At 41.5% G+C, this 26,624-nt stretch overlaps 1 protein-coding gene across 1 annotated transcript; it reads right to left on the reverse strand.

Annotated features, from left to right (window-relative positions):
- Positions 1-9,041: 9,041 nt before the first annotated feature.
- Positions 9,042-25,027, reverse strand: LOC134352323 (interleukin-22-like). Its single transcript, XM_063059623.1, has 6 exons — positions 24,940-25,027; positions 10,390-10,502; positions 10,230-10,295; positions 9,968-10,117; positions 9,680-9,742; positions 9,042-9,385 (listed from the first exon to the last, which is right to left on the reverse strand). The coding sequence occupies exons 2-6, from the start codon at positions 10,420-10,422 to the stop codon at positions 9,260-9,262; spliced, it is 438 nt and encodes a 145-aa protein (XP_062915693.1). The 5' UTR covers positions 10,423-10,502; positions 24,940-25,027; the 3' UTR covers positions 9,042-9,259.
- Positions 25,028-26,624: the final 1,597 nt, after the last annotated feature.

A 26,624-nucleotide genomic window follows, 5' to 3' on the forward strand; every position in this document is an offset into this window, starting at 1 on the left:
GAGACATTGTCCAAGATGGCATGCAACTTGGACAGCATCCTCTTTTCAGACACCACCGTCAGAGAGTCCAGTTCCATCCCCACAACATCACTGGCCTTACGAATGAGTTTGTTGATTCTGTTGGTGTCTGCTACCCTCAGCCTGCTGCCCCAGCACACAACAGCAAACATGATAGCACTGGCCACCACAGACTCGTAGAACATCCTCAGCATCGTCCGGCAGATGTTAAAGGACCTCAGTCTCCTCAGGAAATAGAGAGAGCTCTGACCCTTCTTGTAGATAGATAATTGTTGTACAATTATCTTTAAACCCATTGTGTAGTATATAAATATTATTTATATTGTTATGTGGATAAAAACGAAGAAAACGGTCCTGGTTGTATCCTTGCTGCCAGAAAATGAGGTCAGAAAGGGCTGATATTTGTCCGGGATACCTCACTCCCATTCTACGTTTACAATCAGTGACCACTTTATTAGGTACACCTGTGCACCTACTCATTAATGCAAATATATAATTAGTCAATCATGTATCAACAACACACATCATAAAATAAGGCAGACTTAGTCAAGAGGTGCAGTTGTGACCATACATCAGAATGGGGAAGACATGTGACCTAAATGGTTTTAACTGTGGAATGATTGTTGATGCCAGATGGGGTGGTTTCAGTATCTCAAAAAATGCTGATCTCCTGGGATTTTCATGCGCATTAGTCTCTAGAGTTTACAGAGAGTGGTGCAAAAAGAACCAAAACAAAACATCCAGTGAGTGGCAGTCCTGTGGGTGAAAACGCCTTGTTATTGAAGGAGATCGGAGGAGAATTGCCAGACAGTAAGGCTACAGTAACTCAAAAACAATACAATAGTGGTGTGCAGAAGATCATCCCTGAATGCACAGCACGTTGAACCTTGACGAGGATGGGCTACAGCAGCCAAACCTGAACCCATGCAGAAAAACACTCAGTGGTCTCTTTATTAGTTACCTCCTGTGTAGGTACTTTTTAACATTAGAAAATAGCAGTGGCAATTGTTTACTAATATTTAAACATGATACAAAATGTAAGTTACATTCAACTTATCCAGTAATCTACTTGAGTTTTTTAAAATGTAGTTTTGAAACTATATTAACTGACTGCTGCTTTAATACAATGAGCAACTGGTTTTGAAATGCCTGTGAACCCCTCGGGCAACAGATTAATTTGAGTTCAGATTGAGTTTGCCTTCACAATGCAGAACTAGTAGTATAACCCCACCTCTATGATGTCACCAAAGTAAGAAAGTCTACATCATTTATCTATTCCTTTTGAATATTTGTCATTTCCCGTCAGGTCCAGATCATGTGAATGTGTTTGGTTACATAGATTACTTAGGGATAAATACTACACAATACCTCCCTGAAATGTATGTGAAAGAACAGAGGTTTCTGATACATTCACCAGTTGTACACTGAGATCAGCAGAAGTGTCTGACACATTCACCAATTGTGTACTGAGCTGTAACTGCAGCTTACAGTTAGGGAACTCCCTGCATTTATCAATATTTTCAAGAGAATGAGAACATAACGTGTTTTAGCAGAATAAACACTTAGGTAACTTCTTCTCCAACTCACTGCTTACTATAACAGAGACTCACTGCTTGCGATAACAGATTAAAGAGGCACATATCAATAGATAATTATGTCTGGATGAATTACACAAATGAAACTTACTGCAAGTTCAAAAGTACGCAAATCTTGGATCAAAATATACAGAGTTCACATCAATATTTCCTTTTACCTATTATGTAGCAACTCTAGCAAATGATTTGGAGAGGAAGCTTTCATTTTTTGATGTTAGTTCATAAATACCCAAATAAGTTGCTGCCGTTGGTGGAGAGTTGCTATGCCCATTCCTACCCAGCCTGTATTATGGTCAGTAAATCTGTGCATCATCTGGCATCCGCACTACCTGAAGAAAATCCAGGGCTCTGCCAGCACCACCAACTTAATTTTAAAATACAAACTTTTTTTTATCACTGGTGGCATTGGTCTTACTTTCAAAACAAGCAAGCTGGTAACTGCACTGGCTCATGCTTACTTCTGTTAGTTACATCCAGCATATTTTAAAACTTCTATTGTAGACCAAAGGGCCTGTACTGCTCCGTACTATTCTATGCTCTAAATATCACAAAAGATAGTTATAAATAAATGGATGTGTTATCTCTTATTAAAAAAACAAATACAACAAATGATCAAGAAGATTTTTAGGTTCAATAGGTACATATAATGCCAGAGAAATGTATACAATATACATTCTGAAATTCTTTTCCTTCCATGAAAACAGAAGAGTGCCCCAAAGAATGAATGACAGTTGAAACGTTAGAACCCCAAACCACCCCCCCCAGCTCCCCCCTCCCATGCACATGCAGCAGCAAGGCAACAATTGCCACCCCCCACACCAGCAAAAAAGCATCAGATCAAGATTTTACAATAAACAGTAATATGTTTTTAATTAGGATAGTTCATAGTATCTAAACCCTATCCGGTTTCTCCCATTATTAAATCCTGGCTAGCTTCACCACACTCCAATCTTAACCAAGGTGATGCACAATTATAAAACAAACAAAAGTCTAACAGAAAAAGCACGCGTATCTGTAAAAGGGGAAACATTTCAGTTTGTTGACCCTTAATCATAACTAGAAAAAGGTAAGAAGCAATCACGTTTTAAGTAGCAATAAAGGGAAGAGGTGCAAAGAATGAAGAACAGTATTTGATGGTGATATGGTAGAGATCTTGGGTGGCAGGGAGGAGAGACACTTCCACCAAAGAAGGTGTAAGGCACTCCTTTCCTCCACTAGTCTGTAAGTCACCCTTGGGCAAGGTGTAGCACCGGCTTAGCCCCCCCCCCACCCCGATCAGGGTCACGTGAAGTCATGGGAGCAGCTGGTGGATGGTCGTATGAGCAGCTGGTCCTGGTTATGTGACCACTGGCGACCAGCTGATGATCTCTGATGAGTATTGATAATGGCTGGGGTCACCCAAAATGTGAAGGCACTGCCCAGAAGAAGGCGATGGCAAACACAGCTGTGAAAACATTTGCAAAGAACAATCATGGTCATCGATAAGACCATGATCACCTACATCATACGGCAAGGCACATGATGATGATGATAGTAGAGATCAAACAAGGCTAAATGACACCTGATGATGATGGAGGTTTATGAAGATCCATTTATCACAGCTAATCTTTCTGGAGAAGATATTAATGGTAGACAGTTTAAGCAGAAGAATTGTGAATCAGAATTATTATCTGTGACATATATCCTGAAATTTAGATTAGATTATGAGTACACTCAGTCCTCTTTTATTGTCATTTAGAAATGTGTACATGCATTAAGAAATGATACAATGTTTCTCCGGCGTGATATCGCAGAAAACAAGACAGACCAAAGACTAACACTGACAAAACCACATAATTATACCATATAGTTAAACTTGTTGTTTTACGGCAGCAATGCAGTATAAATGTTACAAAATTACAATAAGTTACAATAGGAAATAATAAATAGTGCAAAGTAGACCTAAAATGTTGAGTGTGTGTCTTCAAGCTCTTATACCTCTTCTCCGATGGTAGTAACGTGAAGAGGGCATGTCCTGGGTGGTGAGGGTCCTTAATAATGGACGGCAGCTTTTTGAGGCATTACCTTTTAAAGATGCCCTTGATAGTGAGGAGGCTTGTGACCATGTTGCAGCTAGTTGAGTTTCTGAGTTTACAATCCTCCGCAGCTTTTTCCGATCCTATGCCTCCAAACCAGACTGTGATGCAGCCAGTCAGAATGCTCTCCACTGTGCATTTCTAGAAATCTGCTAGGGTCTTTGGTTACATACCAAATCTCTTCAAACTTCTAATAAAATATAGCCACTGGCATGCCCTATTTGTGGTTGCATCAATATGTTGTGCCCAGGGTAGATCCTCAGAAACGGGCACCCAGGAACTTGAAGCTGCTTGCCCTTTCCACTGCTGACCTTTCAATGAGAGATGGTATGCATTCTCCTGATTTCCCCTTCCTGAAGTCTACAATTAATTCCTTGATCTTGCTGACATTTAGTGTAAGGTTGTTTTTACTACACCACTCAACCAGCTGATCTATTTTACTTCAGTATGCCTCCTCACAGCTACCCCCATACTATCAAGCATATATACTAACAAAATCCTGATCGTAAACTTTGATTGTTGACAAACCAAATTAATGAAAGGCAGAGAACAAATATAGAATCTCAAACAATTTTATATCAAGCAATGTCCTGAGCACTAAAAAACAGATTCAAAAAATGATTCACAAACATTAGTCATGATCTGTCCTCCTTTTACTTCTGATATTACTAAGCATGGTGCTTTATGAGCTGTTATATTCAAATCAATTCTTAGCTCTATAAGTGATTGCACCTTCTTTAAAACTGTCAGCACAAACTGTGGACAGTTTAACTCATGGTTTACTCAAATGAATAAAGTTATGGGATTGAAGGGGCAGGAACATCTTTATTTTAAAACAGCACATTCTGTTTTCAAATCCCAACATGGCTTCAAAGCTCTCTGTGTATAATCTCCCCAACTCATCCAACCCTCTAATATCCACACTCTGGAAATTCTAGCCTCTTGAGTATTCTTGAATATTGCTAATTTGATTTCTCCATTTTTCAACTGCCAAGGGATTAAGATCTGGGAATTTTTCCAATAATCCTGTCTGTTTTTCTCCTGCCCTTTCTTCTCTGTGTTCTAGGTTTTGGAGCTTAACTTGCCAATGAAGCTGACGGTCCATTGTCACTTTTTGTAGTTGGACATCACATTTTGTTTGATAATGCTTCTGAAAGTACAGCAAGTTGACTTTGACTCTGAAGCAGTGTGCTTTACAATTTTTAATGTGAAAAATTTCAATAATAATTTAACTTTTGATTTATAACCCACTATCTACACTCAGCCTCTCTGTTGAAATAACCTTAAATCCTCTGCTGTTTCGTTTCCTTTTAATCCAAGTTACTTTATGAATTTTAATTCTACTGAGTCTCCAATAATTTTCTCTATTCTATCTATGTGTGCTTCACAAGTTATTCCTAAATAGTAATATCATTAGTCAAAATAAACATAATAGTAAAGAAAAATCAGAAATATTGTGAAAATATAGCTAGTGAACTAAGTATTGTATATTATGGTCATTAACACAAGAGGCTCTACAGATGCTGCAAATCCAGAGCAACGCACACAGAATGCTGGAGGTACTCAGCAGGTCGGGCAGCAACTATGGAGAGGAAAAAACAATCAACATTTGGGGCCAAACCCCTTCATCAGGATTTATCATTAATACCCTTTGTCCAATATCTGCTGTGATCCAGGTCCACAGGCAATAAGTTTTACTTCCAACTGCCCTTTGAAGTAGGCCAGTATTTTTTGTGTAGTATCCCTGTTGCAAAAAGACCAGTAATTAGTCAGCGTTAGTTCACTCATTAAACATTACAAAAATGCTTGAAATGAAGAACATCTGAAAATGCACAGCTAGTGAAGTAAATGCATTTAAATAGTTAAATCAGCTTACAGTTCTCAAAGCAAAGCATCCCCTTATTATTGGATCAGATCAGAGTGCCGTCACCTTGCCATATTTGTGCAACTAACGAGAGGAAGTGCTCAAAGCGTACCTGAATTTCCATTGACAGTGTAGCTCAGAGCATGTTTGCAAAACTCAAGAGTCTGCAGCACATTTGACAAGAAGTACCAAAGTGATTATATGTTTCAGCCTAAGATCCCACCACCAGAGAAGGCAATCTTCAATCAGTCCAGTACACCAAGTGTGATGTCAATCAACGGCCAGGGAAGTTCATACAGTTAATTAAACTGCAACTTTAACACGACGGTCATGACCGCCATTGTAGCATTAACGTTGTGCTTCAGAACTATATGTGCGTCTAGCTGAGTTGGGTCAATTTATAATACTTACAAAAGTGGAATCTCCTCAAATAATCGAAAAATTGTTCGACTATGTCCACAAAAATCACATTCAAATCAACCAATTACTGTTCTATCAATGAATTCCCCGTTATTGAAAGTTATTTGTAATACTATTAAATATTCACGAATGATCAATATGGCTGGCGTTTGACAAGGTTCCAAAGCCTTACAGTACCAAGCACAGGCTAGAGCTGATCTAGAGGCCAGAGAAGGACTGCAATGGATATCAAAGTAGTATTTGATCATGCGGCTTTAAGAAGCTCAGCGGAAACTGAAGTCAGTAGGAATGATAGGGAGAATGAGTGGGTGAATATCTTGGGATGAAAACTTATTTATCATAAAGCAGATTTTTTATTTCTTCCATGTTTGGAAAATTTCTCCCGGATGAGCATTAATTGCATTAGCCTATTCTAAATCAATGAGAACGGGAAAGTAGGCTACACGGGATATGACCTTCATGGAAAAGTCACAGACTGATACAGAAACATTCCACTCCAACCATCAAGTCCATGCCGATCATCATGCGCCATTATAGCCGCTTTTTACGATCAACTGCTTCCCGATTTCTACGGTTCGTGCCGAACATTTTTCCCCGGGTGGAAGAGGGCGAGAAATTTCATATTTTATCCTGGTCGTGTTGACATCACACAAGTAGTATAGTGCTCCTGTTATGTAACTGCAACTAACTTTCGCCTCTGCTTTCAACGACCGTCTCCTTACTAACTGCTACCACGAGCGTCATTTCATCCTATTGATGAATATGTCATAAATGAAAACAATGAGTGTTGCTTTGATTCCAGCATCCGCAGGTTATTCTGTGTTGATGAATATGTCATGTCAGCCCGTAATGTGACCTTCACGTCAGACTGAGTATTTATTTATGCAATCGGAGGAATACTTCTCCCGTTTTTGCCTTTGAGAGAAACCTATGCCGCCGTTTTAATTCCAATGTGATTTGTTTCCCTGCGCAAAAACAGTGACCAATTTTTTAAGAAACTTACCTTTTTTTACAAAACATGATCTTCGTTATTTGAGTGACTGAAATATTTTAGAGTTCGACTACATTATCTCATCATAGCTTCATCTAGGTAAACTATATTTTTCTAATCACATCTGCGGGAAATGGCAGTTCGTTGCTATTGGGCGATATAAGTGAGGCGAGGGTTGGGGGGCGGAATCAACTCAAATCATTCGCTCACTCAGCGTCTTTGTCTGCTAATGTTAACGTTGAGTGAACACTTCCACCCCCAACACATTGTTAACCTGTTTTGACTCAAGTTTAGTGTTTCCGCGGTTATTTGTAGTGACAGACGGCTTGCTACTATTAAACCTACGAAACGAACGATTTCAGTCTCTGCGTAGTTCAGAATTTTGTTGTAGCGCACCAGTACAAGTGCCGAGGCACCCAGAGCTCCCTCAGCAACAACAGTCCCCTCCTTCCTCATCGCCCCTCCAATTCAACAAGTGGATAAACAACACAGGCTACCATTGTCTACATCCCCTCCTTGCTCTGCACCAACCATCCACACCTCCACATCCCAACTGCTGTCGTCCCAATCTTCACCTCCCTCAGGATCTAGATAATTTCCACCAACTCCCAGTCATCATGGATTCACCTTCACTACGGAGCAGGCGAGAAGGGCTCTGTCCAAACTCAGACACGGCAAAGCATTGGGACCGGACGGTGTGAAGCCCAAGGCCCTTGAAGAAGTGTGCTGAGCAGCTGTGTGGAGTTCTCCAGCACGTTTTCAATCTGAGTCTCAGCCTGGAAAGGGTCCCGACTGTGTGGAAAGCATCGTGTGTGGTCCCAGTACCCAAGAAGGGCCAACTGAAAGTATTGAATGACTAGTGTCCAGTGGCCCGAACCTCACACATCGTGAAGACCCCAGAGAGATTGGCCCTGGCTCACCTCCAAGCCCTGGTCACATCAGCCCTCGATCCCCCGCAGTTTGCCTATAAGGAGCACATTGGCGTCGATTATGCTATCACCTACCTACTGAACAAGCCTACTCCCTTCTGGATAGCACTGTGAGGAACATGGTTTTTGATTTCAATACTATACAGCCCTAATTGCTGGGGGGAGTGGGGGGGAAGCTCCATTCAATACAGGTTGACACTTCCATTGTGTCCTGGATAATGGACTACCTGACTGGCAGACCACAGGCTGTATGAGGCTTCGGAACTGTGTGACAGGCATGGCTATAAGCAGCACTGGGGCCTCACAGGAGGCTGTGTTGACTTCCTTCCTGTTTACACTGTATACCTTGGACTTCAGATACAACACTGAGTCATGTCATCTGCAGGAATTCTCTGGCTGTGTAAAGGGAAGACTGGAGGATGAATATACGGCCCTAGTGGAGGACTTTGTCAAAAAGTGCAAGCTGAATCATCTGCAGGTCAACACCACTGAGCGAAAGGAGATGGTGATTGGCTTTAGGGAGACAAATCCTGCATTGCTCCTGTTACTACTGACGGTGAGGACATGGATGTGGTGAGGATCTATGAGAACCTGGGGGTGCACCTGAGTGGAGCATTAACACAGAGGCTGTGTACAAGGGCCAGAGACACCTTTACTTCCTGAGGAGACTACGATCCTTTGAAGTTTACAGCCCTCTCCTTCACAAGTTCTACCAATTTATTGTTGCCAGCTCAGTGTTCTGTGCAGTGGTGTGCTGGGGTGGTGGCATCAACACTGGTGATGCCAACAGGTTCAATAAACTGATTAGCAAAGAAGGCTCTGTTGTAGGAGTCAAACTGGACACACTGGAGGCTGTGGTAGAACAAAGGACTCTATGAAATCCTGGCAATTCTGGACAATATCCTTCACATTCTGCATACCACCACGGCTGAACAGAGGAACACTTTTAGTAATAGATTAAGACAACTGCCTTCTCCAAAGAGCTCTATATGAAGGCGTTCTTACCCTCAGCCATTAGACTCTAGATTAGATTTCAATTTAGAGAATTATCTGTAGAGAAAACACTCTTGTCATGAAGCTCACGCAAAAAAAAAACACATGGCTTGTTTAACTTCAAAATATGCATTAATTTAATAAAAAAATCGATCTTCGATGTCCTACCGAATGTGATTAAAAATAAAAAGTTACAAGTGACCATTAGCAATGCAATGTTGATTGCTACGCAAAACTTACTGTAAGTAATTACAATGATGTGTATAACATTATACACAATAAATACATCAGAAATAAATATTTCCTTGTTAAGTTAAAAAAAAACGTTTTTGGGGGAAACTGGTACTTCTTCCTTGCGTCTTGGTTTGCTTTCCTCAGTTATCAATCGGTGATTTCCCCTGGTGTCCGGGTTTCCATCCTGGTGTTGAACAGCGGCTCGTTATCTCCTGCAGGAGGATGAACAGCTCCCCGACAACCTTGGCCTCACTCGCTTTGCCGAGCTGGAATAAACGAACCAGAGTAAGAAATTAACATCAGTTGAATTAATTCAGTGCAGGAAAACTAGGAAATCCTCTACACGAAACATAGCGCCGAAAAGATGGTTACAGAAAGTCACATGAATACCGAATGCTGAACTCTACTGAGATCAATTCTTTTTCTCACTCTTGATTGTATCACATTGTTGAAACATAATCGAATTTGTACAGGTGATTCCCGAGTACCTCACTACGAGCACAACAGTTTTATGTCTGGAATCTGATCTGCACAATGTGCATGAATTCTTAGTAAATTACCTTCTCCACTTTCTGTTTCAGTCGTTCGATGTTTTTGTTGGCTTTCGTTTTATCTTCAGTATCCTGAAAAGAACACAACCAATTCAATCACAAGAACTCGTTTCAGCGCCTGTTCCAGTCAGCAGTACTTTCGTATAGTTCCTCTCCCTTCTACTACTGAGCCCGAATTTGAGCTGTCTGCCCACCAGCAGAGTCATAACACTGTGTACTTAATTACTCGTTTGAAATGCAGGCGGTATCAAGTCTACGTTATCTTGAATTGGTTCAATCAGAATAGGAAACACTTACGCAGTCAGACATGTGCCGTTTCATGAGAACGGCGAGAAACTCTTTAACGTCGCTTAGATGCGAATATTTGGCGTGCAAATGGTCAGACTGGAGAACGGTTCCAAGATAGAAGTCAATCACCTCTTTGAGAACGTAGCAACTACCAGATTTCTGCAAAGCAAACCATAGATCTTACAGGTATTCTCCAAAAAGAAACGCTACTGTGAATTGATCACGTGTGTTCGGTGAGATTAAAGAGCATCGCACCAATACAGTGTCATACCTCCAGTCCTCGAAATAGGTCCTTTCCCACTAGTCTCGTCTCCGTATCCTCGTCGTGCTTTTGAGCCTGTGAAATGATGGATATGGATTAGAGATGTTGTTAAAAAGCTTGAAACAACATTAATTTGAATGCAGAATGTAAGGCAAATTCCTTTACTTACATCTTTAGACAGGGCATGAAACTTATGTCTCATTTGTCGTAGTAAATGTTCTTCTACGTGACAAACCGCACTCGATCTCCTGGATTTCAGACTCGGGGCGCTGCTCCCCAGGACTGCAAAGCAACCAAGTACCAACACAGCTACAGACGCGAGGGAGTACATTCTGAAAACAAGCTATCTGACAGATCTAGCTCACTTGCAAGTCAAAACTATCTTAACTTCGCTGCACCTTAATCAAGATTGAGATAAGGCTGATAACCAAACGTGAAAAAGATGTGTTGAGCTAGCCCGCTATCTGCTTTTCTGAACAGACTGCCGGTGTGCAATGTTTATATATCTATCAAAGGTAGTACTGAAATTTCCCTCAATGATCTGATGACGTGTGGAGTTTATTCGATAAATTTCCGCTTTCTAGCAGGTATTTGTCGGTTGGGCTTTGACGATTGTGCAAATTCGCAGTGTTCTAATAAAGTCAGGTCAGCGTTTTAAGGTGAATCATGATCATTCAGGAATTGTATCTAATTATTTTTATTACTCTTTCAATAATGGTAGCTCTCCATCTTGTCTCTTATGACATCACACCCTAGTTTCATTTTAGCCAAAGAAATATCATGACTCTTGATATGTTAGAATTGCTTAATATGGCCAGATCGATCTCGTCCAGTCTAGAGAGCCCCCAGGCGGAAATCTAAAAAAAAATATTCTCGATCATTTGACTCGAGAAGATAATGAGTTCATGTATCCTTGAGGGCTGTGGGATAGGATAATAAGGTGGTTGAAATGTATGTGGAACACTCGCCTATATTAATGCAAGAATTAGAAATGCAAACCTTTCTTAAGCCGCACCTTGCACGCCTCTCCTCACCACATTGCAGGGAAGAAGCGTCTGGACTTGCAGGGATACGTTGGAGAGTTTAAAAGATGTTATCATAGTGAAAGGACGGGCAAGATAGATTTACTTTCTTTGGAAGAAATAAGACTAAGGGAAGACTTGACAGGATGTACAATTTAAATTACAAATATTAAAACTATATGTGAGGGGTCTGGGTAGAGTAAATAGCTGATTTATCAATATCGGGAAAGGACATAGATTTAAAGTCATTGGTAAAAAGAACAGGGGAGTTGAGGAAGTGTACTTAGAGAGTCTTGATATGTATTGTTACAGACCTAGTGGTGAAAGTGAATTAGACTAGGAGACACTTCCATAACTGGCACAAACATGATGGTTTCAATAGGCTCTAATGCTCTAAATTCTCAATGTTCCTACAAGTTAACTAATATAAATCACGCATCAATCTCCAAACACACAAAATGCTGGAGGAATTCAACAGGTCAGGTAGCATCCATAGGAATGACCAAACAGTCAATGTTTCAGGCCAATACAAGGGACTCAGTCTGAAACATCACCTGTTTGTTCATTTCCCTGAATGCTGCCTCACCTGATGAGTTCCTCCAGCATTTTGAGTGCGTTGCTTTGGATTTCCAGCCTCTGCAGAATTTCTTCCATTCATGTATCCATCTATTTCCTCAGAATTCTGCCACATTTGTCAAAGTCATCACTGAAATATCAGAAGATTTCCAGCTAGTGACATGAACTTTCTTCTCAAACAGCTTATCGTGGGTACTTGACAAGAAAGGATTAGCTTGGTTTTAAACTTCTAACAGTTCTTCCTTTGCAGAGTAGAATATTTTTATTAATAATTTCTTCCTTCTCCCCAAATTATCCGCTCTATTACACTTCTAACTATTCCAAGTTCAAAGTTCAAAAGTTCAATGTAAATTTATTAATTTACTCAACATCATTAAGACCTTTTTTTTAACCATTTTACTTTTTTTCACACAGTCACTACATGACCACCCTCATAACAGAAGCCATCTGTCCTTGCAGTTACTCCCCCATAGCAGCGCAGACTCAATGGGCCAAATGGCCTAATTCTATTCCTATGTTATATCTTTTTGTTCTTCATTCTCAAAACTGTGTGCTCAGCTCTCTAGTGTGTTTCAATTCACAGTCTACCCACATCAAAGATTAAACACAACTGCAAGGGTTATTTAAATATTCTTTGCTGAAAGGAAATAGCTTGGTAATGCTTTTCTCTGTTTCTAAAAATAAATCAATGAATGTATAATTCAATTTACATATAAAGTGCATCTTTCAATAGGTCTGATAATAGTGCTGCAATTAAAATATAACTTACCTTATCCCTTACAGTCGCCTTTTCAAATGTTACGTATTTCCCGCATCTCCTATTTGGTACTACAGACCTTCATATATATTATAGAACTTTACATTTCAAACCACAGTCAGAAACATTTATTTAATATAGCATGTTTTACTGCCAATTTTCTAGGGTTTCAGAAAAACAAACTTCAAAGTTCGAAGTAATTTTATTATAAAAATGTATATATGTCACCATATACAATGCTGAGATTCATTTTCTTCTGGGTATGCTCAGCAAATCTACAGATTAGTAACCATTACAGGATCAATGAAAGGTCAGCCAGAATGCAGAAGGCAACCAACTGCAAGTGCAGATATAAATAAACAGCAATAAATAATGAGAACATGAGATAATGAGATAAAAAGTCCTTAAAGTGAGATCATTGTTTGTGAGAACACCTCAATAATGGTGTAAATGACTGTAGTTATCCCCTTTTATTTAAGAGCCTGATGGTTGAGGGGTAGTAACTGTTCTTGAATCTGATGGTGTGAGTCCTGAAGCTCTTGTACCTTCTACCTGATGGCAGCAGTGAGAAGAGACTATGACCTGGTTGGTGGGGATCTCTGATGATGGAAGCTGTTACCTATGATAGGGTCTCATGTAGATGTGCTCAATGGTTGGGAGGGCTTTACCCATGATACACTGGGCCAAATCCACTACCTTTTGTAGGATATTCCATTCAATGCATTGGTGTTTTCATACCAGGCTGTGATGCAGCCAGCAAATATACTCTCCACTACACATCTATAGAACAACAGAGGATGGTATAAATATAGCTCAGTTATTCTGTAGCATGGGCAGAATGAACACTAGGGAGAGGATTAATTGATCTTCTCCTCATCAATTCACAGTTATCTGTGGTAGAAATGAGCTGGTTGTGGAATACAGGAGGAATGGAGACAGGCTAGCCCCTATTGACATCAATGGATCTGGGTTGAGAGCGTGAACAGCTTTAAGTTCCTTGGCATAATCACCACTGAGGATCTCACATGGTCTATACGTACCAGAAGTGTGGTGAAAAAGGCATAACAGTGCCTCTTCCACCTCAGACAGTTGAAGAAGTTTGGTATGGGCCCCCCAGATCCTAAGAACTTTTTACAGGGACACAATTGAGAGCATCCTGACTGGCTGCATCACTGCTTGGTATGGGAACTGTACTTCCCTCAATCGCAGGACTCTGTAGAGACTGGTGCAGACAGCCCAGCGCATCTGTAGATGCGAACTTCCCACTGTACAGGACATTTACAAAGACAGGTGATTAAAAAGAGCCCGGAGGATCATTGGGGACCCGAGTCACCCCAACCACAAACACTTCCAGCTGCTACCATCCGGGAAACGGTACCGCAGCATAAAAGTCAGGACCAACAGGCTCCGGGACAGCTTCTTCCACCAGGCCACCAGACTGTTTAATTCATGCTGATGCAACTGTATTTCTATGTTATATTGACTATCCTGTTGTACATAATTTTTATTATAAATTACTATAAGTTGCCCATTGCACATTTAGATGGAGATGTAAAGATCCTTTTTCTCCTCACCTATAGGAAGAATGTAAGTAATAAAGCAATTCAATTCAATTCAAATATTTTTGGTGCTATGACTAGCAAGCCATCTAAAAGCACATCATTCACTCAGCCTTGGACCAGACTATTCCTTCCAGCACAGGCTCATTGTTCTGATGGGAAGCCCAGCTCATAGCTGAGCAGCAACTTCCTGTGTAGCACGGGGACTTCTCACTGTAAGTTGCTGGCGCTCTCCTTGATAACTGGCAGGACGTCAGCCTGAGCTGCACCAAATGTTAAAGCTGTCAAATGGCTAGGTTTGCCTCTTCCTTTCATTCTGGCAATTAACAAATAGCTGCAGTGCAAAACGTTTTATAAAAGTGGTTTCTAACCCCACTGTTGTATTTATTACGTCTGTATATTGTAATTAAGGATTTCCTTTCGCTTATCTCTCAATTCAATCTATGAGACTGATGTCATAGACCATGTTAAAAGCAGCCATCCTTCCTGATAGAATTTAACTGTAGCCATAGAAACCGAACATTTTGTCTGGAGTTCTCAATTAGATGATATAATTTCTCTTTAACCATCCAATAAAATCTATTTATTATTTAAAAAGTCATCCTCAATTCTTTTGCAATGCCACAAAAAAAAACCTTTCGGAGCATAAACCTAGACTTCTAGGCAAATGCCTTCAGTTATGTGTGCAACTATCAGCATGGCTTTGAAATATTTGCCTCTAAGTCTTGCTTTAAAATGAATTCACTCTCCTTCATATCAGTTGACCTTGTCATCATATTTGGTGGAATCGATTAAACACAGGTCTGGCTATGCAGTGCTCTAAACAGTCAACAGAGGACAATGCAGTAGCACCTCATGCCTCTCAGTCCTCTCAGGACACCAGATGTAATGCTTTTCTTCGATTCAGTAAAACATGAAGATTTGGTAGTTCAGAGCAACACTGGAGGTACAGTACAAAAAGTTGGTGTGTTGTTGTTAACTTGATTGTTCTTATTATTTCTACTTCATGGTTTTTTCTTTATAAAATACTGGAAGGATTTGTCATGGAGTTATAGAAAAGTACAGCACAGAAACAGACCCTTTGGCCCATCTAATCAGTGCTGGATCATTTAAACTGCCTGATCCCATCGACTGCACTGGGACAATAGCCCTCTATACCCCTACCATCCATGTACTTGCCCAAGCTTCTCTTAAATGTTGAAATGGAGTTTGCATGCATCAGTTGCATCCATACTCTGACGACCTTCTGATTGAAGTAATTTCCCGTCATGTTCCCCTTATCCTTTTCACCTTTCACGCATAACCCATGATCTCTAGTTGTAGTCCCACCCAAACAGTGAGAAGACCTGTTTGCATTTACCCTATATACAGTGAAGGGTCTTGGACCAAAACATCAACTGTTTGCTCTTTTCCATAGATCGGCCTAGCTTGCTGAGTTCCTCCAGAACTTTGTGTGTGTTGCAGAAGGGCTGCATAAGTGACGGAACAGGTGATAGAATACAAACGATGCATCTGTTCAATCTGTGGAACAGTCTGCATAACCCCACCTTCACCCCAATAGCAAACTCAGAACCCACTATTTACACTTGAGTGTAAATCAGTTATTTTTGGTCCTGAAAGACTGCTTAAGGAGAAGAGAGCAGAGTGTAGGGAAAGGGCTACAGTCACGTACTCTCTTCTTGCAGCACCATTGGAAGTCCACCTCTGCACTGGATTTGATACCTACTGCATCAGTTAAAGCTCTGCTGTCTTCCTTCCATCATAAATAACAATGAACAAGAGGCTTCTTTGGTCAATGCTCTCAGTGACAGTGCAGCTTTACATAAGAATCCAAATGACAAAGCTAAAGCACTTGCAATGATTTTCAGCCAAAAATTCTCAGCCATGACCCTTCTCTGTCTTCCCCATCCAAACCATCACAGGGTCCAGTCTTCAACCAATTGATTCCTATCTTGTGGCATCAAGAAATAGTTGAATGCAAGGGACAAAACAAAAATGTATATACAAGTAATACCATGACTGCAGTGAGGAAGATCCATACTTTAAAAGTAGATAAGTCGTCAGTCAAACTATTGCTACATTGCTATTGGTAGATCATTTGGCATTATTTAAAGAAGAAATAAATACTGTATATCTTTGCATGATCGGATAATCAAGGGCTTGAAAAGATTGGTGCAGGAAAGGAAATAAGGCCTGGGGTGAAAGGCGGGACAGGTCTCAGGGATTGAGTGGCCTACCCTGGCTCTGATTATGTTCTTTGTACTTTTATAACTGCAACCTGCCACCTGCGCATCAATGTGGAAATTTCATGGAAATTCCATGAAACAGCTATTGTTCAGGTAATATCATTAGCAAAGTGGCTTAGAGAATCAACAATAGTCCCATTAAGCAGAACTTAGTTACTAAAATTTGTGCACCCATGCTTGGTTTGGGTCCCACCGTGCTCATTTAGTTTTGATGGCTGCAAGTACCCTTCATATTTCTTCAAGTAGCAATGCGATGCGTGTCCATGTGCATCCTGCACAGGTTGATAAGTAGCAATATTTGCACAACACAAATGACCATCTGCCCACATCCTACTTACATCTGTCGTTCGCCACTTCTGCATGAGTATTACTGTTTGTCAGCATCAGCAAGACATCAACATTCTAGATATCAAAGTTGACAGAGACTTTAGAGACACAAACAACAGGAATTCTACAGATGCTGGAAATTCAAGCAACACACATCAAAGCTGCTGGTTAACGCAGCAGGCCAGGCAGCATCTCTAGGAAGAGGTGCAGTCGATGTTTCAGGCCGAGTCCCTTCGTCAGGACTAACTGAAGGAAGCGTGAGTAAGAGATTTGAAAGTTGGAGGGGGAGGGGGAGATCCAAAATGATAGGAGAAGACAGGAGGGGGAGGGATGGAGCCAAGAGCTGGACAGGTGATTGGCAAAAGGGATACGAGAGGATCATGGGACAGGAGGCCCAGGGAGAAAGACGGGGGGGGGGAACCCAGAGGATGGGCAAGGGGTATATTCAGAGGGACAGAGGAAGAAAAAGGAGAGTGAGAGAAGGAATGTGTGTATAAAAATAAGTAACAGATGGGGTACGAGGGGGAGGTGGGTCATTAGCGGAAGTTAGAGAAGTCAATGTTCATGCCATCAGGTTGGAGGCTACCCAGACGGAATATAAGGTGTTGTTCCTCCAACTTGAGTGTGGCTTCATCATTACAGTAGAGGAGGCCGTGGACAGACATGTCAGAATGGGAATGGGATGTGGAATTAAAATGTGTGGCCACTGGGAGATCCTGCTTTCTCTGGCGGACAGAGCGTAGGTGTTCAGCAAAGCGGTCTCCCAGTCTGCGTCGGGTCTCGCCAATATATAAAAGGCCACATCGGGAGCACCGGACGCAGTATATCACCCCAGCCGACTCACAGGTGAAGTGTCGCCTCACCTGGAAGGACTGTTTGGGGCCCCGAATGGTGGTAAGGGAGGAAGTGTAAGGGAACAAGTGCACATGCCCTTACACTTCCTCCCTTACCACCATTCAGGGCCCCAAACAGTCCTTCCAGGTGAGGCGACACTTCGCCTGTGAGTCGGCTGGGGTGATATACTGCGTCCGGTGCTCCCGATGTGGCCTTTTATATATTGGCGAGACCCGACGCAGACTGGGAGACCGCTTTGCTGAACACCTACGCTCTGTCCGCCAGAGAAAGCAGGATCTCCCAGTGGCCACACATTTTAATTCCACATCCCATTCCCATTCTGACATGTCTGTCCACGGCCTCCTCTACTGTAATGATGAAGCCACACTCAGGTTGGAGGAACAACACCTTATATTCCGTCTGGGTAGCCTCCAACCTGATGGCATGAACATCGACTTCTCTAACTTCCGCTAAGGCCCCACCTCCCCCTCATACCCCATCTGTTACTTATTTTTATACACACATTCTTTCTCTCACTCTCCTTTTTCTCCCTCTGTCCCTCTGAATATACCCCTTGCCCATCCTCTGGGTTCATCCCCCCCTTGTCTTTCTCCCTGGGCCTCCTGTCCCGTGATCCTCTCATATCCCTTTTGCCAATCACCTGTCCAGCTCTTGGCTCCATCCCTCCCCCTCCTGTCTTCTCCTATAATTTTGGATCTCCCCTTCCCCCTCCAACTTTCAAATCTCTTACTCACTCTCGTTCAGTTAGTCCTGACGAAGGGTCTCGGCCTGAAACGTTGACTGCACCTCTTCCTAGAGATGCTGCCTGGCCTGCTGCGTTCACCAGCAGATTTGATGTGTGTTGCAGAGACTTTAGAGAGTCTACATGACTCTTAAACTAAGCTCAGAGGTCATATATTCCTTACTTCCCAAATATTCTTGTAGATAAAACTGCACAAAGCAAGGTATGATACTATCCATTCCTGTCGCTTGGGCAATGGTGGCTACAATATTCAAGAAGCCCTACAGCATCAATGCTGTCAGCATGGTCTCACCACCTTCATCATTCTAAATTGTAGTTTATTGTGGCTGCACTGTACATTATCTGTTCAGTGCCTGCAGCAATATTCCTGTGACTTCTCGCTAGCACTTGTCTGGATCCGCAGCTCTACAACTGAGGAGAATAGATGCAAGTCCTTGAAAGCATCAATCCATTCCATACATCAATTTTTCACTTAAGTGTCAAAGGAACACGTAAATGTCATCTATTTCAGCCTTCATTTGAGATATTATTCTCTCCTCAGATAGTTCCCCTCCATCAAATCTGCTATATCAACCATCGCTTGCCTTCCTATACTTGCAAATAATTGCCTAATCCCCAAGTTCCCTTTAAATACTTAATTTCTGTCTATCTTTCCCAAAAGTGTTTTGTTTGAATCTCTCTAATTGGATTTCTTTCTCCTTAGACATAACCATCTCGATCCATAAACTAATCGTCTTTATTCCCCAGGCACCATCTTGACACAGCTCCCTGTCAGCTGTCTAAAACTGGATTGGTGTGTTAACAACCACACTGTCATATTCTGACCCAAGATCATCTTTAACTCACCTTTCTCTAACATCACAGGGACTGCTGATCAACCTGAAACAAGGACTATCCCTTTGACTCCACATATGCTGCCTGGCTCACTGAATTCTTCCAGCATTTCAATTTCAGCTGAGTTGATCCACATTGTCTCCTACGAACAAAACCTGTTTTAAACTTTTATCCATGTTCTCAAATTGCCACACAGTCTCATCATACTTATTTACATCATGCTTATCTTCTCTGGATCTGTAAATCCAAGCGCTTGTTTTCCTCTGATACTGGCTTTTTGATCACCCTCTAATAATTTAACCCTTCCATTGACAAAACACGAAGGTCTGCAAATCCATTCTTAAAACTCACAACCTCTTTTCTTTTCTTTCTGCCTTTAAGATTTATAAAGATGGCTACAGACCAGAAATGGAGTTAATATAGTTGAGTTTACAATGATTGGTAAGGCCTGTTTCTGCAGTGTATGGCACTATGACTCCAAAATAATTTTATTAAGACCCAATTCTTTGCTCAGATAATGGGTCTCCTGCCCCTTTCTTTCTTAATGTGGCTTCATGTCAGGGTTTGATTGATAAAGTTCCAGGGAAATACCATAAGTACAGTACTTGATAATTTCACTGTGTTGTTTTGCTGGTGGTTTTGGTCCTGTTACGAAAGGTCAAGTTTGTTACTGCAGTCAGTCCATTTAGGGACGGATAATAAATGATGATATTATTGATTAAACTCCAATATCCATAGCTATTATTCTGGCACCTCTCCTCTCCTTTTCAGTCCTGAAGAAGGGTCTTGGCCCAGAACACCAACTGTTTACTCCTTTTCATAGGTGCTGTCTCGCCTGCTGAGTTCCTCCAGCATTTTGTGTGTGATACAAATAAGCATGTTGTGAAATTCCACTGAGGTGATCAACATGAGCTGTTTTGGTTTCTGAAATTACAGCAGTTACACCCAATCTCATAATCAATGGTTCATAACGCTTTTGGTATTAGATGTGTTATCATCAGATTAGAGAATTTATTCACTGGACTCTTGAAACTAAATTCAGCAGCTTCACACCCATGACTAATACTCTACTTTTAATACATTTGTTGAAATTTGTCATTTGCATTTTATTTTAAAATGTCCATATTCACATTCTATTTTTTTTTAATTTAATGGTCAATTTAACTACCATTCAAAGATTATATTGAACAGTATACATCTGTGGGTGGGAGAGGACTGATCTGCCCTGATATTACAATCTCATTGAAACATATAGGATGCTTAGGGATAGATAACGTAAATGTTGAAAAGACATTTCCTCTCATGGGCGAGTCCAAAACTTGAGGGCAAGGTCTGCGAATTCAAAAGGTGACCATTTAAGGTCATACAAATATTTGTAGGCCTCCTTTAGGATTTTACATATTTCAATGAGATTACCACATAGTCTTATGGTATACAAGTCTGCTGCCAATTTTCCTATGTTTAGAATAGATATTACATTGTTAAAAACATCCTTGATTACAAAATATGAAATTCTGAGATTCAGTGTAAATTCAGCTTTCTTCTTTCACTTTGCCTACAGCCAAGCAGAACAGTGCGACTCAACTCTGACAGTTTACATTACTTTTCAAAGGCCAGAATATACTGATGAAAGCAGGGGTGAGTGGGGGTGGAAAATGGTGAGACAAAAAGGAGACGCTGGAGGAATTCAGCAGGTTAGGTGGCATCAGTGATGGGAAGCAGACAGACCATGTTTCAGGTCAAGACCCTTCAGCTGGACCCTGTTTTTTTAATATATATATATATATATATATATAGAGAGAGAGAGAGAGAGAGAGAGAGAGAGAGAGAGAGAGAGAGAGAGGAAGAGAGGGAGGGAGGGAGAGAGAGGGAGAGAGAGATACAGTACATATATATCAGGCAGCCAATTCATCCTGACAACTTAAAAATTTCTTAAGCAAGCACCTATGAGGGCAGTGGAAGGAGAAGGAGGGAAACTGCCACAATGCCCAGTACAAGAGTGAAGAAGAAGGAAGCCCTTAACTCCGAGTGGAATCATCGGGACGCCATCATGATGGCATTTTTTTTAGCAGGCTTTCTTATTTTTACGAGGTCGAGTTGCTAGTTCAATGCTCAACCAAGCACAGATGGAAAGCGTGCAAGGGAAAGGGAAAGCCGGCTGGATTTGAACTCGGGAGCCTTCACTCTGAAGTCCAGCGCTGATGCCACTACACCACCAGCTGGCCACAGTACAAGAGTGACCAATTATTTAACAACCAGACAGGATGAGCAAATATAGCAATCCATTTCAGAAACTATTTTTCTATCTATGCTTTTGCATATGCTAAGGATAAATCAAATATCACTTACGAACATGTAATTATCTCTGTAGAGAACTGAAATATTGACCGGTCGTTTCACTTCACAAATGCTGATTGACCCGCTGACTTCCTCCACCACCTTGTTTTTTTGCTCCAAATTCCAGCAACTGCAGTCTTTTGGGTCTTCAGTGTAAAATGGTGGGGCTAAAGTGCATGTTACCCTGGTGTAAATGTCCCAACAAATTATGATAAGGGGAAGGTATCCTGAGAGTTGTGTAATACCACAGATGTCTGGAAAAATCATTTAGCCCTGCTATTATTTCCATTATACCAGGGAGTCACAGTGATCCTTCTCATAATCAAGAAATTGCTTCAGTGGTGCTAATGAAATTAAGTAAACTCATCCAGAAAGTGGGCACGTGGCCAAGTGGTTAAGGCATTGGACTAGCGACCTGAAGGTCGTGAGTTCGAACCCCAGCCCAGGGAACGTGTTGTGTCCTTGAACAAGGCACTTAATCACACATTGCTCTGCGACGACACTGGTGCCAAGCCGTATGGGTCCTAATGCCCTTCCCTTGGACAACATCGGTGTAGTGGAGAGGGGAGACTTGCAGCATGGGCAACTGCTGGTCTTCCAGGTGCAGATCCATGTTCTCGCAAGACTAACGGATAATCCTATCCAGAAAGGATTTATGATATGTAGAGCCTTTTAACCACCAGACTGGTGTTCCGGTAAATTGATTCAAATCTCCAGAACAGAAAGGTAAAAAGGATGTGTGAATACAAGTAGTATTCACACATCCAATGTTATTGAGGGTGCAGCAGCACTGTGGTAAACTTAATGGAAAAATCAGATAAGCAAATATGTTTGATTCCTAATTGCCCTTTTCAATTTGGGGACAATCGGGGATATACAATAAATGATGGCATTGACAGTGAACGAAACAACTTAACAAGTAATAAACAGAATGAGATGCAGATATTTTCAAGCTAAGGGATAAAATATAATGCAGCCTACCTTCAAAATGCAAATTCCATCATTAAAACATTGTACTGGGCATGTGAAGTAAGTGTACAAAGCAACAAGGTTTGACAAACTTTGATAGATGTGTAGTGGAGAGTATATTGACTGGTTGCATCACAGCCTGGTATGAAAAGACCAGTGCCCTTGAACAGAAAATCCCACAAAAAGTAGTGAATATGGCCCAGTCCATCACAGGTAAACCTGTCCCCAACATTGAGCACATCTGCACAAAACATTGCCGCAGAAAAGCAGCATCCATCATAAGGAACCCCAACTACCCAGACCATGCTCTCTTCTCACTGCTCCTGTCGGAAGAATTGATTGATTCCTGGGATGGCAGGATTTTCATATGATGAAAGACTGGATCAACTAGGCTTATACTCGTTGGAATTTAGAAGATTGAGGGGGGATCTTATTGAAACGTATAAAATCCTAAAGGGATTGGACAGGCTAGGTGCAGGAAGATTGTTCCCGATGTTGGAGAAGTCCAGAACGAGGGGTCACAGTTTGAGGATAAAGGGGAAGCCTTTTAGGACCGAGATGAGGAAAAACTTCTTCACACAGAGAGTGGTGAAACTGTGAAATTCTCTGCCACAGGAAACAGTTGAGGCCAGTTCATTGGCTATATTTAAGAGCGAGTTAGATATGGCCCTTGTGGCTAAAGGGATCAGAGGGTATGGAGGGAAGGCTGGTACGGGGTTCTGAGTTGGATGATCAGCCATGATCGTACTGAATGGCAGTGCAGGCTCAAAGGGCCGAATGGCCTACTCCTGCACCTATTTTCTATGTTTCTATGTAAGAAGGTACAGTAGCCTCAGGACTCACACCACCAAGTTACCCCCACAACCATCAGGCTCTTGAACAAAAGGGGTAACTTCGCTTGCCACATTATTGAAATATTCCCACAACCCATGGATTTGCTTTCAAGGACTCTTCATCTCATGTTCTCAATATTTATTGCTTATTTATTTATTATTATTATTATTATTTCTTTCTTTTTGTATTTGTACAGTTTGTCATCTCTTGCACACTGGTTAAATGCCCAAGTTGGTGTGGTGTTTCATTGATTCTATTATGGTTGTTATTCTTTTTATGGATTTATGGAGTAGGCCCATAAGAAAATGAATTTCAGGGCTGTATATGGTGACATATATGTTCTTTCATAATAAATTGAACTTTAAAGGTCAACATTTCAAAGCTCTTTTATTAAATTGGCAAATACCCGCTATCCCGATAGGGTGGTGAGACTTCATATAAGTGCAGATCTTCTTTCTAATTTTACCTCCCAATAGATACGTGCCTTCTATATTTACATATAGAAGCCAAAATGCAGAGAATTGCTCGAGGCTGCAGCGAGTCGTGGACACACACCGCCAGCCCAGCCCCGTCTTCGGCATGATCCTCTCGATCAACAAAGTCGTCTTCAAGTGGCAGTGTCTCAAGAATGTGCCCATCCAGAGTATGCATTCTTCTCGTCACTACCATCAGGCAGGAGGTACAGGAGCCTGAAGATCCACACGCGATGATTCAGAAACAGCTCCCCCGACCCTCCCCGTCAGAGCTCTGAAAGACCCATGAACCCATGAGCACTACCTTTGCTTTGCACTATTTATTTACTTAGTAATTTGTAGTAATTTTATATTTCCTCGCTCTGCTGCCATAAATTAACAAATATCGCGTCGTATAAGACTGACAATAAACCTGACTCTGATGTCACTCACAATTAATACAACATTATTAATCTCTCTCTTTCTCTATTGCCCATTACACCGCTGGCGTTTAGGGCAGCAATAAATGTCCTCTATCTCTGGCAGTGCTCAGGGCTTCCTTCATCGTGTCAGTGGCGCCGTTTTCGACACTGTCAGTCATGCAAGTTGCGGGCAGAGACTCAGGAATAGCATCGCACTCAGATGTAGAAGGATTCCTCATTGCTGTTTCCGTGACAATTTAGTTTTAGCAGTCAGGGTTGTTAGCCCTGGGCTGAACCATGAAACCTGGATGACCAGTGGACCACTCTTAGTCTGGCCTCTACGCTTTGACCTGTTTGGCGTGGGTGACCCGACCAAGAGTCAAAGCACAAAGCCCGGACTCCAACCAACACAGCTCTCCAGGAGGCACGCAAGCCTCCAAACCACGACAAGGTTCTGGTCCTCTTGGAGGACCATTAAACCCTGAACAATGTTAAAGACTTTTTAAAAAATATAACCCTTTAATAGGGGGGGGGGATTGAAATTTGACTTTGTATATGAACGGGCACGCACCGTCTCATCACGTGCACAAGTGCACACACAGGTTTTGTACCCGAGGCAGAACTTGGGGCCACTGTCCATTCGGCGCAGTTCTGAATCGTTTCCAGCGTACCGGTGGAATGGAAAGCCAGCCGCACACGGAGTTTCCCGGTGTCCACCGTGAACGCAGCGATTCCAGCTGAGTTGTCCAGGTACCGTGGGAAGAAAGTCTCTGAAACCAACGCTTACCTTTCTTAACCACTGCTCGCAGCCGACAGAGGAAACGTCGGAGGAGATAATCTGTTTTCTTGGAAGGATCTTTGAGTACAGTATGCAAATATCCTGGGTTACTTACACGAAAGAAAAACACCCTTTTATTCTGCAAACTAAACAAATAAGCGTCAGTTCTCGGCATAATCAGATGCACGGGAGTTTGAATCTGCAAGTATGTATTTTTTTTACAAAAAAGTTGCCCAAGGACTTATTTTTTTGGATCAACACGGGGTTTCTTTCGCCAAGAAATATTGTACTTATTAATCATCAACTAAAACGGAAGACATCAACAATTAACTTGTTTTTGATCCATTCGAGTTAACAGCACTGATATTTAACTTCAATAGTGGGGGTGACGGATCGGGTACAGCTGCTGCCTCATACAGATCTTGTTTGTAAGGGGTTGGCCCGTTGTCTCGTTAACCGGGTGGGTTTCCACTGGTGATCCGGTTTTCTCCCACGCCCCATAGCCGTGTGAGATTGTAGTTTAAATGGCCACAGCAATTGGCCCTAAATTAGGTGGGAATGGGAGTTGATGGGACCGTGGGGAGAATGGGGTAGGGTATGATTAGCATAAACGGTGGGGGGGGGGAGAGGAGGTTGATGATCAGAGTGAACTCCTTGGGCGAAGAGTCTGTCTCCATACAGTACGTCTATCACTTTATTTTAAGATCAGGTTACGGGTAAACCTGGATGACTGTTACAATTTCCCGACCGCCCCAAATGCACTGCGCATCATTCCGGTTGTCATGTTGCAATTTCCAAGCACTATGTTCTCATTCCTGACTGTTAAAATGCCCATGTTCTCCAATTTAATATAAGACTCTAAACTCTATTATACCCTGTAATGGTCCAAGTAGAATTTCTCCCGAAGTTTCTCCAATTTCTTTCCAAAATCAATTCCCACACCAATTAGACTTAACCTTATTCACTGTACTGCTGCACCTGAAGAGGCATATACAGTTGTTTCATTTGCCTGAATCTGGTGGGGACTCACCCCAGTGCTCTTGTTCCTGGATTCTAATTCAGTATTTAAGCAAAGTTTGATATAGCAAGTTGTTATTTGCTATTATAGACACAGATGCTGAAAATCTAGAGCAATACACACAATATACTGTAGGAGCTCAGCAGGTCAGGCAGCAACTATAGTTGGGAATAAACAGTCGATGTTTCAGGCTGAGACCTTTCATCAGGACTCCTATTTGCTATTAATTTTATTCATAAAAATATAAATTAGAATTTTCAATATCATTTTCCTAAGGTTTAAACATCTATACAAAGGAACTAAGCAAAATTGTGTGGTATCTGAAATATGGATTTATTTAAGCATCAAGCAACTGACAGCAGGCAATGTCACAAATATGAGAAAATCTACAGATGCTGGAAATCCAAAGCAAAACACACAAAATGCTGGAGGAACTCAGCAGGCCAGGCAGCATCTATGGAAGAGTAAACAGTTGGCGTTTCATGTTGAGACCTTCCATAGTTCCTCTGTGTTTTGTGTTGAGCAAGCAATGTGTCAGTTGTGTGAAAGAGTTTTTTCAAATGAGGCTCCTTGAACATTTGGAGGGAATATACGCTGATTAAACAAACAAGAACTTGGCTTATATTCAGTCACTTTGTGAAAACTTTCAGAAATGGAAAACATTTTAATACATATT

Source organism: Mobula hypostoma, chromosome 9, assembly GCF_963921235.1.
Source record: "Mobula hypostoma chromosome 9, sMobHyp1.1, whole genome shotgun sequence".
Classification (NCBI taxonomy): Eukaryota; Metazoa; Chordata; class Chondrichthyes; order Myliobatiformes; family Myliobatidae; genus Mobula; species Mobula hypostoma.